The sequence below is a fragment of the Camelus bactrianus genome, chromosome 18 (assembly GCF_048773025.1).
Source record: "Camelus bactrianus isolate YW-2024 breed Bactrian camel chromosome 18, ASM4877302v1, whole genome shotgun sequence".
NCBI classification, from domain to species: Eukaryota; Metazoa; Chordata; class Mammalia; order Artiodactyla; family Camelidae; genus Camelus; species Camelus bactrianus.
The window spans coordinates 28271589-28290782 of record NC_133556.1 but is presented as its reverse complement, the minus strand read 5'-3'; the positions used below and the strand labels follow the sequence as shown (position 1 = coordinate 28290782).

General features: G+C 50.2%; 1 protein-coding gene and 1 long non-coding RNA gene across 2 annotated transcripts; both read left to right on the top strand.

The window, feature by feature from the left end:
* Nucleotides 1–9: 9 nt before the first annotated feature.
* LOC141573849 (uncharacterized) lies at nt 10–2435 on the top strand. The gene is made up of 3 exons (XR_012500177.1): nt 10–139; nt 1040–1234; nt 1461–2435. It is a non-coding gene; the product is annotated as an uncharacterized LOC141573849 (long non-coding RNA).
* A 14756-nt stretch (nt 2436–17191) lies between these two features.
* Nucleotides 17192–19194, top strand: LOC105064891 (tryptase-2). Its single transcript, XM_074346620.1, has 6 exons — nt 17192–17422; nt 17622–17682; nt 17850–18021; nt 18141–18406; nt 18569–18732; nt 18809–19194. Exons 2-6 carry the CDS (start codon nt 17622–17624, stop codon nt 18971–18973), a joined length of 828 nt encoding a protein of 275 aa, XP_074202721.1. The 5' UTR covers nt 17192–17422; the 3' UTR covers nt 18974–19194.

Here is a 19194-nt window from a genome sequence, read left to right as displayed (position 1 = left end):
TGGCTACAGGTGTCACTGAGGGAGAGGGAAGGGGTCAGGGCACGGCCCCTGAGCCCCGAGCCTTGCTGTGGGCATGGCCCCAGCCTCTGTCCGTTGTCCCCAGGGCTCACTTCTCAGCACACTGGCTTATGTCTCTTTGGTGAGTGGCATCAGGGTTTGTAACACAGAAAGCGACACAGGCCATTTAGGTGATTCTAGGGGCAACAGGTCCCAGAAACGGGGTCAAGATTCAAAGCATTGCTCCCACACCCAGGTCGCTCTGTTTCTCTGCAGCCTGTCCCCTTCCCCAGAATCTCTACATGCCCCCCAGTCCCCCTGCCCCACCCTCCCAGAGACCTGTAGCCATGACTACTTGGCCCCGGGGGCGGCCCCCATTGGCGGGACATGCTGTGTGTTGGGGGCCCTCGGGTGCCTGCTAGGTGAGTCCAGGTGGGAAAGGTGGAGGAAGGGGACTCCTTGACTCCCTGGCATCCTGGTCTCACCTTACTCTGCACACAGCCTGACACAGAGGACCTTTAGTTGACCAGGGAACAGTACCTGGTTGCAGGCGTCTTGGTCAGGTGGGTGAGGGCTGTGGCCGCTGTGACTGGCCCACATCGCTGCTTCTACACAGAGCCTAGTTGGCTCTTCCGCCTTCCTGTCCTCTGACCCTTGACCCATGACCCCTCCCTGATAAGGTGACGGAGCGGGTAGGCCACATGTTGGCCCTGGGGAAAGAACAGGACAGCAGCCCTGGGTCTGGCCAAGCTCAGTGTCTTTTCCCCGTAGGAACTGAGGCCAAGGTCACATGCAGGAGGGTCTGAAAACCCTAGAGCTCCAGGTCCAGCCATGTTCCCCAAGCCCACCCTGCAGGGACAGCCTACACCTCGAGCTCCTGCAGGTCCCCATGTGTCCACCAGAGGGAGCCCCAGCACCCCACCCCCACACCTGCTGGGCAGCCCTCGGGCCCTATGTTGGGATTCACTGCTCAGCTGGGTCAGAGCAAATAGGCCCTGGCCTCAGCCAGGTAGGGCCCTTGAAGGCACCTCCCACCACCTAGACTAGCTCGGAGGCGGCCGAGGTGGGTCAGGAGGACTTCCGGCTGCGGCGGGCTCCTGCTGTGCTGCGTGGAGGGAAGGCCCCATCTTGGACCAGCTCTGTGTGGGCACAGTCCCCCACCGTGGTCACAGCCACCGTTCAGCTCAAAGGATCACAAGTGCTATCCTGACCTGGCCCCCTTCTCCTGCTCTCCCGGGTAAGGGGTGGGGGATCTAACCAGAGGGGCTGCAGATGAGAGCCCTGGGCCAAGAGGCCAGCAGGACGTAGGGTGGGTCTAGCGTCAGGGGAGGGAGACAGTGGAGAGCAGGGTGGCCCCCCAGCCCCGGTGGCCCCCCACCAGTGGGGGTCCCCCTCTGCCCACCCAGCACCATCTCTGCTGGGAGAAACTTCTGCCTACACTGCAGCACACTTCATTTCTCCAGTGTGTGAATGACACCATGCGGTTACGTGGTTCCAGCTGCCAAGGTGAGCTCGACTTTCCCCTCAGAAGGAGGCCTTTGTATCTGAGATCTGCCCAAGTAGGGGAACTGCTGGAGACAGGAGAATTCTGTGGAACCGCGTAGCCCTGTAGGTGGTGGCATCACCCAACTCTACCCTTGCCCAGGCCATGGGCTCACCACCCTCCCACGCAGGGAATGGATTCTGACTGTGGAAATCCAATGCTTTTCTTAAATAAGTTAATATTTATTCTGCTTTGCTTTGCCCCCAATCCCAAGTCCCCTTGACTTGTGAAGTGGGTTTTCTGCTTCAAATTACCTGAATTTATCAAAGAAATGAAATGAAACAAGGCAGCATCATCTGAAACTCTCGGCCCAGGCCCCACGGGCAGAGGGGACTCACTGCACTGTCCCCACTCCCTGGTGCCTGGCCATTTCCGAGAGTCCAGTCAGGGGTGTTCTCCAAATGCTGAGGGGGACAGAAGTGGGGAGTGAGCACAGAGGGGAGCGATGAGGGGTGGAGACAAACAAATGTGAGTGACATGAAGCGTGGCCGCGTGGCCTTGGGGACGGAGTGGCCATCCAGAAAGTACAAGTGGCCCCAAGCGTGTTCCCTATAAAATTAAGTGGATGTGAGTATAGGGCTCTGCTGGGCGGGCTCTGTCTTTCTCCTTGTGGTCGTTTTCTGGTCCTTGTCCCTTGGACACAGCCCTCATTACAGGACTTATGACCAGGCTGCAACCTGGCCTCAGACCAGGGCGGCAAACTCAGAAGTTCCAAACCTGAATGGACGGGAGGGAGGCTTCGGGCCGCAGGCTCCCCAGGCTTCGCTGCAACCGGAACAGTGTCAGAATCACCCAAACTGGGCTAATGCTCTCCCGGTTCTTCTGCCTATAGTGGGGCCCAACCTGGGGTCCATGGATGGCACAACCTGGGGCCACCACCCTGCTGGGTGCACCCAACCCCAGGACCCAAGTCAGTGAGTACTGCACCCTGAGTAACACGGGCTCAACTACACTGTCGCCCGGGATGCGGGTGGTGAGGGGGGGACCATTTCTTCAAGGGGCCCTGGAGGACTGTGAGGTGAAGCCCCTGTCCCTCCCCTGGGGGGTCACCAGGTGGCGTGGGAGGCTCAGTCTGCTGGGGTTCCGGAGATTCCGTAGCACCTGAGGACAAAGCTCTGGGTTCTGGGGCAACACCTGGGTCCTCGGGAAGACCCTCACAGGGTGAGTATCCTTAGTTCTCAAGGACCACCTCCTCACTCTGCAACTGAGTAATAACAAAAAGTTGAAAATAAAATCAATAATAACCAAATAAACAATTTATTGAGGAAATGTAAGCGACCGTGGGCACATAAAATGATGCCACCTATAAGGAAAATGCAGTCTAAACTGGGCAATCATCTTGAGGTTCAAATTTGCAAGGTCCTGAGACATAGTACCCTGTGTTGCAAGGATGTGTCCCATGAGATTGGCGAGAGGTGCTGTCCACAGTTGGTGTCCATCAAGGGCCCTGAAACAAATGACCTCTTTGACTTTACTGTGGATTCGTAACTGTGGAATGAATGGATGAGTGAATGAGTGAACGCTGGTGGATGCAGCCAGCTCCAGGGGTCGCCCCTGTGGAAGTCTCTGGCCATGGCTGAGGTCTTTGGGGTCCTGCCTCTCCTGGCACTGCAAGTCACTGTGTTGAGGTAGGACCTGAAGTGAGAAGTGTCAGGGGGAAGTTCTCGAGAGAGGAAGCTGGGGGATGCCCAGAGCGCCTCAGCCTGCTGCGGACAGGGGGAGTCAGAAGAAACTGGGGTTGGGTCAGGCTGCAGCCCTGAGGTGGAAGGAGGGACCTGGGGTGGACCTACCCATGGATGGGCTCTGGGGATAACAGAGGGAGCTTGGAGATTAGAGTTGACACCATGTCTGTCTGTGATGTCTGTGGGGAAATTCTGTCTTCTGCAGCGATGGTGACAGCTGAGTGAAGGAAGGACCTGTCCACCACTGAGGGGCCTGGTCCCACAGCACTCACCTTCCACGACAGGCACGGCCACCCTGCCACCCATGCTTGAGAGAGAGAGCTCGTGTACCCGGAGTGCTGCCTGACGTCTTCCAAACTACTTGGAGTTAATGGCCCTTGTGAGGTCAGGGACATAAGCACAGAAAGGCAGAGGACATGGCCAATGCAGGACCCTCAAGGTCTCCCACTCAGTACACTCCAAGCGTGGTTCTCGTGAGCAGAAAGAAGAGGTTCTGCTCTGTGAGGCGGTCGTTCTGCTTGAGGGTAACGTGTGCCATAGGCCATCTCTACCTTTCTGAATCCAGCCCTGTGTGGTCAGTAAGGATCCCCAGCCACAGACAACAGCTTCCGGCCAAGATGGGGTAATAGTTTCTACCTGTGACCCCCTAGGGTAGACAGCTGGACACTGGGGCAAGTACATGAAATACCGATTACTGACACACTTGAGAGGCAGCACGGGGCTGTCCCTGAGAGAAGGATAAGGATGAGGGGAGATGTACAATGACCACAGCCTCCCCTGGAGGCAGCTTCCAGGCCCCAGCGCAGGGTGGGAAGGCAAAGGCAGCCAGAACTCCAGGGAGGAGGTCCTTGTGCACAGCGGGTTGCAGAAACCCACAGAGGGGTCCAGTGGCGTCCTCCGAATGCCTGGGAGGAAAGCATCAACGTCAGGAAGGAGGTCAGGGATGAGATCCATCTGAGGGGAGCAGGCAGATGGATTCCTGGAGCTCACACAAGGCTGGGAATATGTCATGTTCTGCCGGTCGATCGGAGAAACCTCCTAAGACCCTGCACTGGCAAAGTCCTGTCATCTTCGCATTGGAGTGGAATTAGCCGTAGAGTAACGGCTTCTCTGGACCCACCCTAAGAAAGTTTGTAAGCAAGCCTCAGAAGGATCTGAGGGATTCCAGATTACTTAACGGAATGCCGGAATACAGCCTCACAGTCTTTCAGCTCACATAGCAAAATGCAGCCACCAAGCACACAGTGGACACCAGGTCTGGCATCCAATTTAAAGCCACCAGGCATAGACACAAGAGGACAAATTCTATATGATTCTGCTCGCATGAGGTCCCTAGAGGTGTCAAATTCATAGAGACAGAAAGTAGAAAGTTGGGTGCCACGGGCTGGGGGAGGGGTTGTTTAATCCGGACAGAGCTTCAGTTTTGTAAGAGGAAAGCAGTTCTGGAGAGAGGCTTACAGCAAGGTGAATGCATTTTACACTGCTGAACTGGACACAGAAAATGGCTAAAATGGTAAAGTTCATGTTACGTGTATTTTGCCACAATGTGCAATAAGTTAAAAAGTTACCAAGCATGAAAAGAAATTACATTACCCATCTGTTCCTGCATGGCGTTCACTTTTTCCATTAGCGGCCTGAGCATGTGATCATAGCTATTTTAAGGTCTCAGTCTGACAGTTCCCAGTCTCTGCCATGTCGGGGTCTGGCTTTATTGCTTGCTTTGTCACTTCCGACTGCCTTTATTGCCTTTTAGCGTGCTTTGTGATATTTTGGAGGAAAGTGGACACGATGTACCAGCTAACAGGAGGTAAATAGGTGTTTCGTGTGAGGATTTATGTTTACCTGGCTGGCCTTGGGCTGTGTCCACTGTTTGTGAGGCTTCATACTTCTCTGGTGTCCTGGTTGTGCCTCTCCTGTTGCCTTTGGTTTCCCTGGAAGATTTTCCTCAAATAGAATCCACGTGCAGAGTCCTCCCAGCTGTGATCCAGTGTTAATATGCCCGAACCCTGTGGATGAGGCTGGGGAAGGGCTCTCATATCCCATGAGCAAATCTCCGTGTTTTGGTGGGCTTTGGTCCCTGGGCTGAGAGGAAGGCTGGAGGCGGCTGAGTGGTCTACCGGTCCTGCCCTGGGTCTGGTAACGTGGTTTTCCTTGAAGGCAGGCTTCTGTGACAGAGAACAGAAAGCTCTGGGTGCATTTCTCATGGGTTATTTCTCCTCCTTCTGCCTGAAGCCTGAAGGGTTGTTTCTCAGATCTTCTCCCTGACAGCCTGGTGGAGCTCCTGGAGGGAAAACCCATCAAAGTGCAAGCATCCCCAAGACTGGCACCCCAGGAGACTGGGACCCTCCCCCGCCCAGGCTGAGTGTCCAACAACTGCTCTGTGCCTGTTCTCAGGCTGCACAGCTTCTGCTCACCGTGCAAGCTTCTCTCTGATCATCCATCTCTCCAGTTTGGGGACAGTGGTTTGCCCTGTGACCTCCAATGGGGCTTCCCTTGCCTTTCAGTGTGTTCTGCATTTTCTCGTTGTTAGGACAGAAGCAGCAACTTCCAAGCTGTCTACCTGTCCGAGCAGAAACCCGAAGTCTATATACACACACATATGGATTTGTAGACTGAGATATGCTGACATACAACCGAATTCAATGCGGTTCGACGACTGTAGCACCTGTGAAATCACCACCCAAAACAAGATATCCAACATTGTCATCACCCGGAATGTTTGCTCACGTCTCCTAGTCAAGACCCTCCTCCACCCCCGGAGGCAGCCGCTGTCATCATTTTGCCACCATAGGCAGTTTTGCTGGTCCTAGCACTGAGCACGGACCGCCGTCCGTGCCGAATTGCCTCGTGTGCTCAGTGGATCAGTGCTGAGGTTCACCCGGGGCGGTGGGTGCGCTGGTAGCCCACTGCCCTTCATGGTGGGAACAATTCCACAGTAATGCAGATACTGTCCTGCTTTGCTTTGCAAGCTTCATAGTATCAACACCCACACTTCACATAAACCATCTCGGATTAATCTTTGTGTCTGATGTGAAGGGGAGCCCAAGTCTCACTTCTCCCCACATGCTTATCTTATCAGCCCAGCACCATTTATTGAAGAGGCCACCCGTTACCCATTCAGTATCGGTGACATTGTTCTCGTTAATCAGGTGGCCCTGTCATTTTTGGATCTCTATCTGCTCTGTTCTGTTCCTTTTATCTGTGCGTGCGTCCTTCCCCAACGCACCGCCTTAGTTACGATAACTCTAGACTGTTTTGAAGTTGGAGAGCATGGGTGGGGCATCATTGCCTTTTTCCTCAAAATTGTCTTGGCTCTTCCAGGTTCTTCACATTTTCATATTAATTTTAGAATCAGACTGTCAATGTCTGCAAGAAGGAAGGCTGATGGGATGTTGACTTGGATTTCCTGACACTCTAAGTCAAAATGGGTCGAACTGATCTGTTAGTCCAGAAACATGACATATCCCTATCTCTTTAGGGCTTTAAAGCTTTTTCTCAGCGATGCCTCGTACTTTCTGGTGTAGAGACTTCGCACACCTTTCTTTAAATGAATAACTAGATTTTGTTGGTTTGTTTTTAATTCTATGGCAAGTAGTAGTATGATTTTCATGGGTGGGTGATATTTAGGAACACAGTATTTTCCGCATATTGATTTTGTGTCTCACAGCCTCACCAGATTCGCTTATTCCGGGGTTTGTAGAAGACTCCGACTCTTCTATGTATGCGATCATGTCACCCAGGAATAAAGCAGGTTTATTTCTGTCCTGAGCCCAGCTCCCTCCGGAGTCCCCCCGTCCCCTGTGTGTCCACTAGGGGAAGCGCCTGGCTGTGCAAAGCAGAGGCCCCTTAGCACCTGCCAGATGGGGCTGGGCAGGTGCAGGGGGAGGGGCTGGCTTCCTCCCACCCCTTACCTGCTTACCGGGTCTAGGTAATAGCCTGAGAGGAGCCAGCAGCCATGCAGGGTGAGCGTGGGGTGCCCAGCTAGATCTGGAGCTCTGGGGTCTGCAGACCCTCCTGCGTGTGACCTCGGCCTCAGTTCCCACGGGGAGAAGACACTGAGCTGGGCTGGACCCAGGGCTGCTGCAGCGGTCCTCCTTCCAGGCCCAGCGTGTGGCTCACGCCCTCCGTGCCCGTGCTAGGGAGGGGTCATGGGTCAAGAGTTGGAGGGTGGGAGGGCCAGGAGGGCTGGAGAGCCAACCCAGGCCCTGCAGAGACCAGGACAGGGGAGTCAGAGGGGCTTGCACAGCCCTCACCCAGCTCACCACGCTGCCTGTTGCCAGGTACTCTCCCTGGCCAAGCAGAAGCCCTCCTGCTCGTCTTTGGGGAAGTGTTGGGTGAGGACCAGGATGCCGCAGAGTTGAGGAGTCCCCATCCTCCAATTCACCCACCTAGGCTCACCTGGAAGGCATCCCCAGAGCCCCAGGCATGGAGGATGTTGGGCCGATGGGGACCACACTCTGGGTCAGCTGGTCCTGGAACAAGTCTCCGTCCACTCTAGGGGGTGGGGCAGGGGCTCTGGGGAGGGGACAAGATGTAGAGGCATGGGGGAAGCGGGTATGCTTTGTGGATTCGCCCAGACACGAAGCCACATATGGGACCCCAGGCATCGACGCACAGTGTGAACTGCACACGAGCCCTTGATGACTTAATATAATGCTACAGTAACCAGAGAGTGTGCCGTATTAGTGTAGGGTAATGTGCAGATGAATAAAATCACAGCCCAGTAAGAGACCCACACATACATGATCAGTTGCTTTCCAGACAGGGAAAGGATGGCCTTAACACTCGTTTCTGGAACAGCTGTGTAATCTGTACGGGAAAAGACACAAGCCTCAGTGCTTACCCCATGACATATAAAAATCAGTTCAGAGTGGATCCTAGACTTAAATGCAGACATTAACCCTGTAAGACACCTAGGAGAAACCATAGCAGAACCTCTTGCCAGCCTGGCGAAAGGCAGAGGGGACTCAAAAAGCACTAATGGACACAGGAGAAAGGTGGTAACTGGGACTTGGCCAAAATTTACAAGCTGCCCTTCGAGCGACACTTTTAAGGAAATGAAACTTTATCCATCAAGCGGAGAGGAATATACACAATACCTATATCTGCTAAAGGACTTGTGCCCACATGTAGAAGGAGGGAGAGAGGGAGGAAGGAACCCCTACAACTGCCTGGGACGACAGCCAAGGTGATTAAAAAGGGCAGCAGCTGGTGCAGACCCTCCACCTGGTGAACAGCCACCAAGAAGCATGTGAGAAGAGGCACCTGCTCACTCATGAGGAAGGTGCAGATTAAAGGGAGACACTGCCACACCCACCGTGAAACACTGGATGGTCTTGCTGTGGTCACACCGTCCTCTCCTCTCCCACCTCTGAGCCGAGATGGTGGTTTCAGTGCAGGGAGAGAACTATAGATGTGGGCTGTGTGAGCCCGTGTGTGCTCACGTGTGTGCACGTGTGTGCTTTTGGGTGTGCACGCGTGTGCATGCGACTGTGGCTATACATGTGTGCTCGTGTGTGAGCGCACGTGTGATTGTGCACACGTGTGTGCGTGTGAGCTCACGTGTGAGCCCATGTGTGCGTGCGTGTGTGTGTACACGCATTCTCCAGCTCTGTCCCAGAAAAACCCCCAGAGTCTCAGCATCACCCATCACCGGGTCGTGGTTTCTGAGTATCCCCAGGCCCTGAGAGGGGATGGGATGGATGTGACTGGAGCAGGGAATCCTCTTGTGTGGGGAAATAGTCAAAGCAAGCTGAGCCGTCCACCTAAAGACTTAAACGGCATAGTTCATGGCAGCTTTGTTGATATGGCCCCCAATAGGATACAGCCAGAAGTCCATCATCCGGTGAGGGATCAACCTCCTAAGGTGCAGCCCTGCAACCAGACCCGAGGGCAATGGTGGCAGGACAACCCACAGAGTCATATACGTGGGACATCACCTCCCTGGGGACACGGTGATGCCTGAGTCTCTGTACACAGCACACACTCTGTTGATGAAGTCAGTCCCTACATGGCGCAGGGAGTGGTTCCCACATTGCCGTCCAGTGACTGCCGTGGGAGCCGGGCTTCTCGCTTTTGGGCGGGAGGTTTCAGGTCAGCAGAGGCGGAGCATGGAGGGACCCCTGTGCTGATGGTGGAGACCGGAGTCTGAGGTCCTGTTTAGCCTCATGTAGACACAGATGGATGCACTTAAAGATATCATGGATACGCGTATACACAGCAGTTAGGACACACAACACATCCTCGCGCTGTCAGCCGAGGGTACCTCGGGTCGATGACAACGCAAGAGCAGCGAGCACACCCCGTGCCTGGATTGGGGCCTCTAAGTCCTTCTCCAGTAAAAGGACCCAGTCTCCTTGGAGAAATGATTGTGGGACTGATTCTGGGACTGAGGCAGGAAACACACATTGATGACCCTGGAGTCCGAGACTCTGTCCCAGCCCAGAGGAGCCCAGGGAGACAAGGCAGTTAAATGCCACGAGGGACCGGGACGGGAGCCTGGGGCAGAAAGAGGACACTAGGGGGAAAGTAAGGAAGTGTGAGTAAACTGTGTAGTGTAGTTAATATAATGCATCATAGCCATTCATAATTAATTGACTGACCCCTACCGATGTAAACTGTTTAAGTAAGAGAGGAGCTTGGGTGTGGAGTATATGGGTATGTCTATACTGCCTTTGCAATTTCTCTATAAACTTAAAACTATTTTTAAAATTGATATTAAAAAAAAAAAGAAATACAGTTTGAGGCCCAGACTGAGCCCAGTGGAGATAATACAGGTCCCCATGACTGGAGTCTCTCTGCCAAACCCTCTCTCCAAGGTCCCTGTCCCCCCACCTGCTCCTGGGTCCCATGGTCTCCACCACAGATCAGATGGGCACAGCACCAGCTGCTCAGCCTGGGGCCGCCCGTTCCTAACTGTCCTCTGTCCTGTCAGGGCCTGATGACTCAGCTGATTAGGGTCCCTGGGAGGGGCTGGGACTTTCCTGCCCCTGTTTCCCACCCCAGCTCCCTGCCCAACTCCTACGCCCATGCTTGGGGGGTCCCCTCAGAGACCCGTTCGGTCAGTGCTCCCCTCTTTGGTTGGGGGAGACTGAGGCACAGTGGTGGGGGTGGGGGTGCCCGGAACCCTACTAGGACGTGGCTTCTGGGTGGGGCCCAGATTTGTCTCCTTCCAGCCAGCACCTGGCCTGGAGCTGAGGCTCAAAAATGTGTGTTCCACATTTGATCTGATGACAAATAAGAATGACAGGTCACCACCTCTGTGTGTGGGGTCTGCAGTGACCCTGTGAAGGCTGCACACCTGGGAAGGTGGCCTCCAAAGAGGGGACCTGCCGTGGTCAACCAGGCCTGGAGGGACAGTCTGGGTCACAGCCCAGCCACCTGTCTTGGCTTGATTCACCTCCAACACCGGGGACCCTTTTACCCACCTGCACCCCATTACACATGTAGGGACAGAAGGATGGCCCCTCCACAATGTCCTCATCCTAACCCCCAAAACTGAGATGGCACCCACTGACAGGGCTTTGCAGATGCGCTAAGGTCCCGGCCTGGAGATGGGAGGTTATTCTGGATTAGTTGATAGGCCCAACAACGTCCCAAGTTCTTAAAAGTCACAGACTCTTTCCCAGCTGAGGTCAGAAGGAGCCATGAAGACAGAAGCAGAGTCAGAGAGATGCACGCATGGCTTTGCAGTTGGAGGAGGGGCCAGGAGCCCAGGGAGACAGTGCCTCTAGCAGCTGGGAAAGTTAGGAAAGAGATTCTCCCCTTGAACTTCCAGGAGGAACAGACCTTCCCAATACTTGATTTTAGTGCCACAAGAAAGGAGAACAAAAAGAAAAAAGAAAAAAAAAGAAAAAGAAAAAGAAACCCCCCCCCACAAAACAGACACACAAAAAATCTACAAAACAAACCCCAAAGAATTAACAAAATGGCAACAAGAGCATACATATTGATAACTGCCTTAAATGTAAATGGATTAAATGCTCCAACCAAAAGACATAGACTGGCTGAATGGATTGAAAAACAAGATCCATATACACGCTGTCTACAAGAGACCCACTTCAGAGCTACAGACACATGAGGCTGAAAGTGAAGGGATGGAAAAAATATTCCACACAAATGGAAACCAAAAGAAAGCTGGAGTAGTAATACTTATATAAGACAAAGGAGATCTTAAAATGAAGACTGTTACAAGAGACAAGGACACTACATGATGGTCAAGGGATCAATCAAGAAAGAAGATATAACAATTATAAATATATATGCACCCAACATAGGAGCACCTCAATATATAAAGCAATTGTTAACAGACATAAAAGGAGAAATAGACAATAACACAATAATAGTGGGGGACCTTGACGTCCCACTTACACCAATGGACAGATCATCCAGACAGAAAGTCAATAAGGAAATACAGGCCCTAAATGACACATTAGACCAGATGGACTTAATTGACATCTATAGAACATTCCATTTGAAAGCAACAGAATACACATTCTTCTCTTTGTACACAGAACTTTCTCCAGAATTGATCACATGCTGGCCCACAAATCAAGCCTCAGTACGTTTAAGAAAATTGAAATCATACCAGGCACCTCTTCTGACCACAGTGCTGTGAAGTTAGACATCAACTACAAGGGAAAAACTGGGAAAACTGCAAACATGTGGAGGCTAAACAATATGCTACCAAACAACCAACGGATCACTGAAGAAATCAAAGAGGAAATTAAAAAAATGCTTTGAGACAGATGAAAACAAGAACACAATGATCCAAAACCTCTGGGACACAACAAAAGCAGTTCTAAGAGGGAAGTTTATAGTGATACAAGCCTACTGCAGGAAACAAGAAAACTCTGAAATAAGCAACCTAACCTTACACCTGCAGCAGCTAGAGAAAGCAGAACAAACAAAACCCAAAGTTACAAGAAGAAAAGATATAATAAAGATCAGAGCAGAAATAAATGACATAGAGACTAAAAAGATAGGAAAGCTGTATAAAATTAAAAGCTGGTTCTTTGAAAAGCTAAACAAAATTGATAAAATTTAAGTCAGACTCATCAAGAAAAAAAAGGAGAGGACCCAAATAAACAAAATCAGAAATGAAAAAGGAGAAGTCACAACTGACACCACAGAAATACAAGGCATCACAAGAGGCCACTATGAGCAACCACACACCGACAAAAGAACAACCTAGAAGAAATGGATAAGTTCATAGAAAGCTCCAATTTGTTAAGAGTGAAACAAGAAGAAGTAGAAAATATGAATAGACAATTAGCAGGACTAAATTTGAGTCAGTAAGTTTTAAACTCCCAACAACAACAAAAGTCCAGGACCAGATGGCTTCACAGGCATATTCTACCAAACATTTAGAGAAGAGTCAACACCTATCCTATCTTTCTGAAAGCATTCCAAAAATTTCAGAGGAAGGAACACTTCTGAACTCATTCTATGAGGCCGCCATCACCCTGACACCAAAACCAGGCAAAGATAACACAAAAAAGAAAATTAGAGGCCCATATCAGTTATGAATACAGATGCCAAAATCCTCAACAAAATATTAGCAAATCGAATCCAACAATGCGTTAAAGAGATCACACAGCATGATCAAGTGGGATTTGTCCCAGAGATGCAAAGATTTTTCAATATCCGCAAATCAATGTGATACAGCACATTAACAAATTGAAGAATAAAAACCATATGATCATCTGAATAGATGCAGATAAAGCTTTTGATAAAATTCAACATCCATTTATCATACAAATTCTCCCAAAAGTGGGCATAGAGGGACCATATCTCAACATAATAAAGGCCATCTATGACAAACCCACAGCTAACATCATACTTAATGGTGAAGAGCTGAAAGCATTCCCTCTAAGATCAGGAACAAAACAAGGATGCCTGCTCTTGCCACATTTCTTCAACATAATTTTGGAAGTCGTAGCCATAGCAATCAGAGAAGAAAAAGAAATGAAAGGAATCCTAACCAGAAAAGAAGAAGGAAAACCGTAACTGCTCATGGATGATATGATATTATATGTAGAAAATCCTAAGGAAGCAACCAGAAAAGTGCTCGAGCTCATCAATGAATTTGGTAAAGTTGAAGGATACAAAATTAATATGCAGAAATCACTTGCATTTCTATACACTAACAACAAAATAGCAGAAAAAGAAATTAAGGAAACAATCCCATTTACCATCACACCAGAAAGAATCAAATAGCTGGGATAAACTTAGCCAAGGAGGCAAAAGACCTGTACCCCAAAAACGATGACCCTGAGGAAAGAAATTGAACACAACATAAACAGATGGAAAGATATACTGTGTTCTTGGATTGGAAGAATCAATACTGTTAAAATGGCCATCCTACCCAAGGCAATATACAGATTCAATGCAATCCCTGTCAAATTACCAATGACATTTCTCATAGAGCTGAAACAAAACATGTTAAAATTTGTATGGAAACACAAAAGACCCTGAAAAGCCAAAGCAGCCTTTGAAAAGGAGAATGGAGTTGGGAGAATGACACTCCCTGACTTCAGACTATACTACAAAGCTACAATAATCAAACCAGTATGGCGCTGGCACAAAAAACAGACACACAGAGCAACGGAAAAAGACAGAAAGTCCAGAAATAAACCCACACACTTATGATCAATTAATCTATGACAAAGGAGGCAAGAATATACCATAGAGACAAAAACAGTCTCTTCAACACATCGTGCTGGAAAAACTGGACAGCTGCCTGTAAAGGCCTGAAATTAGAACACTTTCTAGCACCATATACAAAAATAAACTCAAAATGGATTAAAGGCCTAAATGCAAGACCAGACACTATAAAACTCCTAGAGGAAAACCCAGGCAGAACACTCACTGACATAAATCACAGCAGTATTTTTTTCAAACCAACTCCTAGAATAATGGAATTAAATGCAAAAATAAACAAATGGGATCTAATTAAACTTAAAAGCTCTTGCACAGCTAAGGATACCATCAACAAAATGAAAAGACAACTTATAGAATGGGAGAAAATATTTGCAAATGATGCAGCTGACAAAGGACTAATTTCCAAAATATAGAAACAGCTCATACAGCTTAATATCAAAAAAAAAAAAAAAAAAAAAAAAAAAAGGGAATCCAATCAAAAAATGGCCAGAAGACCTGAAGAGGCATTTCTCCAAAGAAGACATCCGGATTGCCGACGAGCACCTGAAATGATGCTCAACATCACTAATTGTCAGAGAAATGCAAATCGAAACTACAATGACGTATCACCTCACACCAGTCAGAATGGCCATCATTCAAAAGTCCACAAATGACAAATGCTGGAGAGGCTGTGGAGAAAAGGGAAGCCTCCTACACTGCTGGTGGGAAAGTAGTTTGGTGCAGCCACTGTGGAAAACAGTATGGAGATTCCTCAAAAGAATAAGAATAGACTTACCATATGACCCAGTAATCCCGCTCCTGGGCATATATCCAGAATGAACCCCACTTCAAAAAGACACCTGCACCTCAATGTTCATAGCAGCACTATTTACAATAGCCAAGACATTGAAATAGACTAAATGTCCATCAACAGATGACTGGATAACGAAGAAGAGGTGGTATATTTATACAATGGAATACTGTTCAGCCATAAAAATGACAACATAATGCCATTTGCAGCAACATGGATGTCCATGGAGAATGTTATTCTAAGTGAAGTAAGCCAGAAAGAGAAAGAAAAATACCACATGAGCTAGCTTATATGTGGAATCTAAAAAAAAAAAAAATGAACATAAATACAAAACAGAAACAGACTCATAGACTTAAAATACAAACTTGTGGTTGCCAAGGGGACACGGGGTGGGAAGGGACAGACTGGGATTTCAAAATTTGTAGATACTGACAGGCATATGCAGAATAGATAGACAAGATTATACTGTATAAGACAGGGATATATATACAAGATCTTGTGGTAGCTCACAGCGAAAAAAAATGTGACAATGAATATATGTATGTTCATGCAGAACTGAAAAATTGTGCTCTACACTGGAATTTGACACAACATTGTAAAATGAGTATAACTCAATAAAAAAATGATTAAAAAAAATGGAAGACCTGAATAGGCATTTCTCCAAAGAAGACATCCGGATGGCCAAGAAGTACCTGAAAAGATGCTGAACAGCACTAATTGTTACAGAAATGCAAATAAAAACAATGAGATATCATCTCACAGCAGTCAGAATGGCCATCATTAAAAAGTCCACAAACGATAAATGCTGGAGAGGGTGTGGAGAAAAGGGAACCCTCCTACACTGTTGGTGGGAATGTAAATTGGTGCAGCCACTATGGAGGACATTATGGATGTTCCTCCAAAAACTAAAGATAAACTTAACATATGATCCAGCACTCCCACTCCTGGGCATATATCTGGAGGAAAATATAATTTAAAAAGACACATGCACTCCAGTGCTCACAGCAGCACTATTTACAATAGTCAAGACATAGAAACAACTCAAATGTCCATCAACAGATAAAGAAGACGTAGTATATATACAGTGGAATACTACTCAGCCATAAAAAGGAATAAATTAATGCCATTTGCAGCCGCATGGATGGACCTGAAGATTGTCATTCTAAGTGAAGTAAGTCAGAAAGAGAAAGAAAAATACCATGTGATATCACTTATATGTGGAATCCAAACAAAAAAAAGGACACAAATGAACTTCTCTACAAAAAAGAAACAGACTCACAGACATAGAGAAGAAATTTATCGTTACCTGGAAGTAAAGGAGGTGGGAAGGGATAAATTGGGAATTTGAAATTTGCACCTCTTGGGAAGTGACAGACATGTTGGCTATGTTGATTATGCTGGTGGTTTCATTGGTGTGTACATCTATCAGAATTCATCAAACTGTACATCTGAAATATGTGTCATTCACTATACAGGAATCATATCACACTAAACATGCTAAAAATTTAGAAAAAAGGGAACTACATAATTAATTTCCCCCACAAAACATATAAACAAAAAGAATGACACATCATGGCCAAGTACAATCCATTCCAAGAGTATACGGTTGGTTTAACATGTGAAAATCAATCAAGGTAACTCAGCCTAATCAACAAACTAAAACAGCAAAGCTATGCTCATTTTCTTAGATGCAAAGAAAGAATTCTAAAACATTCAACAGCCAGTTGTGATGAACTGAGATTCTCAGTAAACTAATCAAGACAATGTGCTCTCGTTAAAAATCCATGGAACTGAAATAGACTTACACAAATCCAGGTGATTTTTGAGAAAGATAACATGTGATTCAGTGGGTAAAAGATGGTTTTTCAAAAATACGCTGAGCCAACTAGATTCCTCTATGGAGAAATCAGCCTGGGCCTGACCTCACATCAGACACGAACGCTGGGTCGACTCAGAGATGATTGCAGCCAGAAAGGGCGTTGCTCATACCCCAGATGAGCTGCAAATGAGTACATTTCCTTGATTCCTTTAGAGATTTGAGGTTACGGGGCAAACAACTAACCCGAAATCTGGAGAGGGGCAGGGCTGAGCGCTTGGTCACCTGGGACAGCTCGTGCTGAAACCGGCCAGGGAGAGGCAGGTCCCAGAGCAAGGCTAGTGCCCAGGCAGGGCGAGGTGTCCCTGGGTACAGGAGAGTCCACCCAGATGGCAGTGTTGGGGGAAGCAGGGGTCCAGGAAGCTGCAAGGTGGGGACGTGGGCTGGAGGCCCCAGATGGCCAGCAGGCCCAGAGAGCAGTGAGGAGGTGAAGTGGGTGGACAGGGAGGAACAAGGGTCACCCTGGCCTTGCAGGGTAGAGGACAGTGGTGGCAGGGCCCGGTAGAGGAGTGTCCAAGGGAAGCTGGCACTGGGCTCTCCTGCTATCTCCCCATCACTTCCATCTGCCTGTCCCTCTGCTGATGGTGCTCAGATCCCCAGATAACAAGGTTCCGCCGATTGCAGCGTTAACTGTTCAGATAACACCCGGAGATGGACGTTGTCGGACCTCAGGGAGGACGCGGGGCTACCGTCCGGGGCCAAGGCGGCAGGGCTCCTTCCAGGCAGGGGGACTTGGGCCCTGGGTCTGAGTCATCCACTTCCTCCACTCTGGATTGGAGGGCCAGCACCCCTCCTCCGACCCTGTCTTGCTCTGTAAGGATAAATGGGTGGGGGAAGCCCGGCTGGGGAAACAGCAGCAGGGACAGGCCAAGGTGAGGACCCCCTACCAGGACCCCGACATCTGGGTGACACTGTGGAGCAGGGTGTCCGCACCTCAGATCTGGAGCACTGAGAACCCAGACCCCTAGCCTGGTCTGACCCCCTGATCCCCGGGTGACCCCGCCTCTAGCTGCACCCTCCACCCTGGAGACCCTCAGCCACGCTCCTGCTGCCCCTCCTTGCTCCTTCCAGATGCCCAGTCTACTGGTGCTGGCACTGCCCCTCCTGGTGAGCCTGGTCCACTCGGCCCCTGGTGAGTCCTGATCCCGGGCTCATTCATCTCGGTCCCCTCACCCCAACCCCGCACAGGCCCGGCCTTGGGTGGGTGGGTTCAGAGAAGCCCAGGGTTGTGCTGGCACAGGGGAGACCTGAGCCCAGTGGCCAGGCTGGGTCCTGTCCTGAAGGTGCTTCCTTCCCCAGCCCCAGGTCAGGCCTTGGAGCGAGCAGGCATCGTAGGGGGGCATGAGGCCCCTGGGAGCAGGTGGCCCTGGCAGGTGAGCCTGAGACTCTTCAAGCAGTACTGGCAACACATCTGCGGGGGCTCCCTGATCCACCCCAAGTGGGTGCTGACCGCAGCACACTGCATCGGACCGTGAGTCTCCCCGAGTCCTGGCATGTGGGGGCGGGCCTGGGGGTGGGCCTGGGGCTCCAGCCACACTCCTGGGTGTCTCAGAGGCTGCTCAGCCCCTGAGTAGGTGCCTCTCTCCCCAGGAAAATGGAGGACCCCACAAGGTTCAGGGTGCAGCTGCGGGAGCAGCACCTCTACTACCAGGACAGGCTGCTGCCCGTCAGCCGGATCATCCCCCACCCCAACTACTACACAGCTGAGAATGGGGCGGACATCGCCCTGATGGAGCTCAAAGACCCTGTGAACATCTCCAGCCATGTCCATCCGGTCCCCCTGCCCCCTGCCTCAGAGACCTTCCGTCCAGGGTCCCAGTGCTGGGTGATAGGCTGGGGCAACTTGGACAGTGAACGTGAGCATTGGGGACAGCTGGAGGACTTGGGTGACCAGGGATGGGTCACACACATAACCAAGATTCTGGGTTCTCTTTGGAGAACAGGATCCCAATGGGCTGGCTCAGAACGGCTATTTCCTCCCTTCTGATGCTGCATTCTTCCTCTCTTCTCACCCCCAGATCCCCTGCCACCTCCATTTCCCCTGAGGCAAGTGAAGGTCCCCATTGTGGAAAACAGCATTTGTGACATGAAATACCACACTGGCCTGTACACAGCAGACAACATCCCAATTGTCCAGGACAACATGCTGTGTGCTGGGAACAGCAAGAGGGACTCCTGCAAGGTGGGCCACGTCTCCCCCTGCAGCCCCAACACTCTGGGGCCTCATATACACTGCTGACCTCCCCTTTCCCTCCCAGGGCGACTCTGGAGGGCCCCTGGTCTGCAGGGTGAACTGTACCTGGCTGCAGGCAGGCGTGGTCAGCAAGCGCAAAGGCTGTGCTCGGCACAATCGGCCAGGCATCTATACCCGTGTCACCCACTACTTGGACTGGATCCACCAGTATGTCCCCAGGAAGCCCTGAGCCCAGTCCTAGTGGCTGCCACCTGAGTAGTGGAGAAACCAGCCCTGTCCTATCCCCACACCACTGCTTCCTGCCAGGTGGTACCCTTCCCCCACCTTCTCCATCCACCTGCCCTGAGGTCCCATCCTTCCCGGAGCCTCTCCCTGCCCTGAGCCCCTCCCTGCCTGGCCCTGGGTGCAGGCAGTAGGGACTAATCCTCATTAAAGAGCATGGAAAGCAAA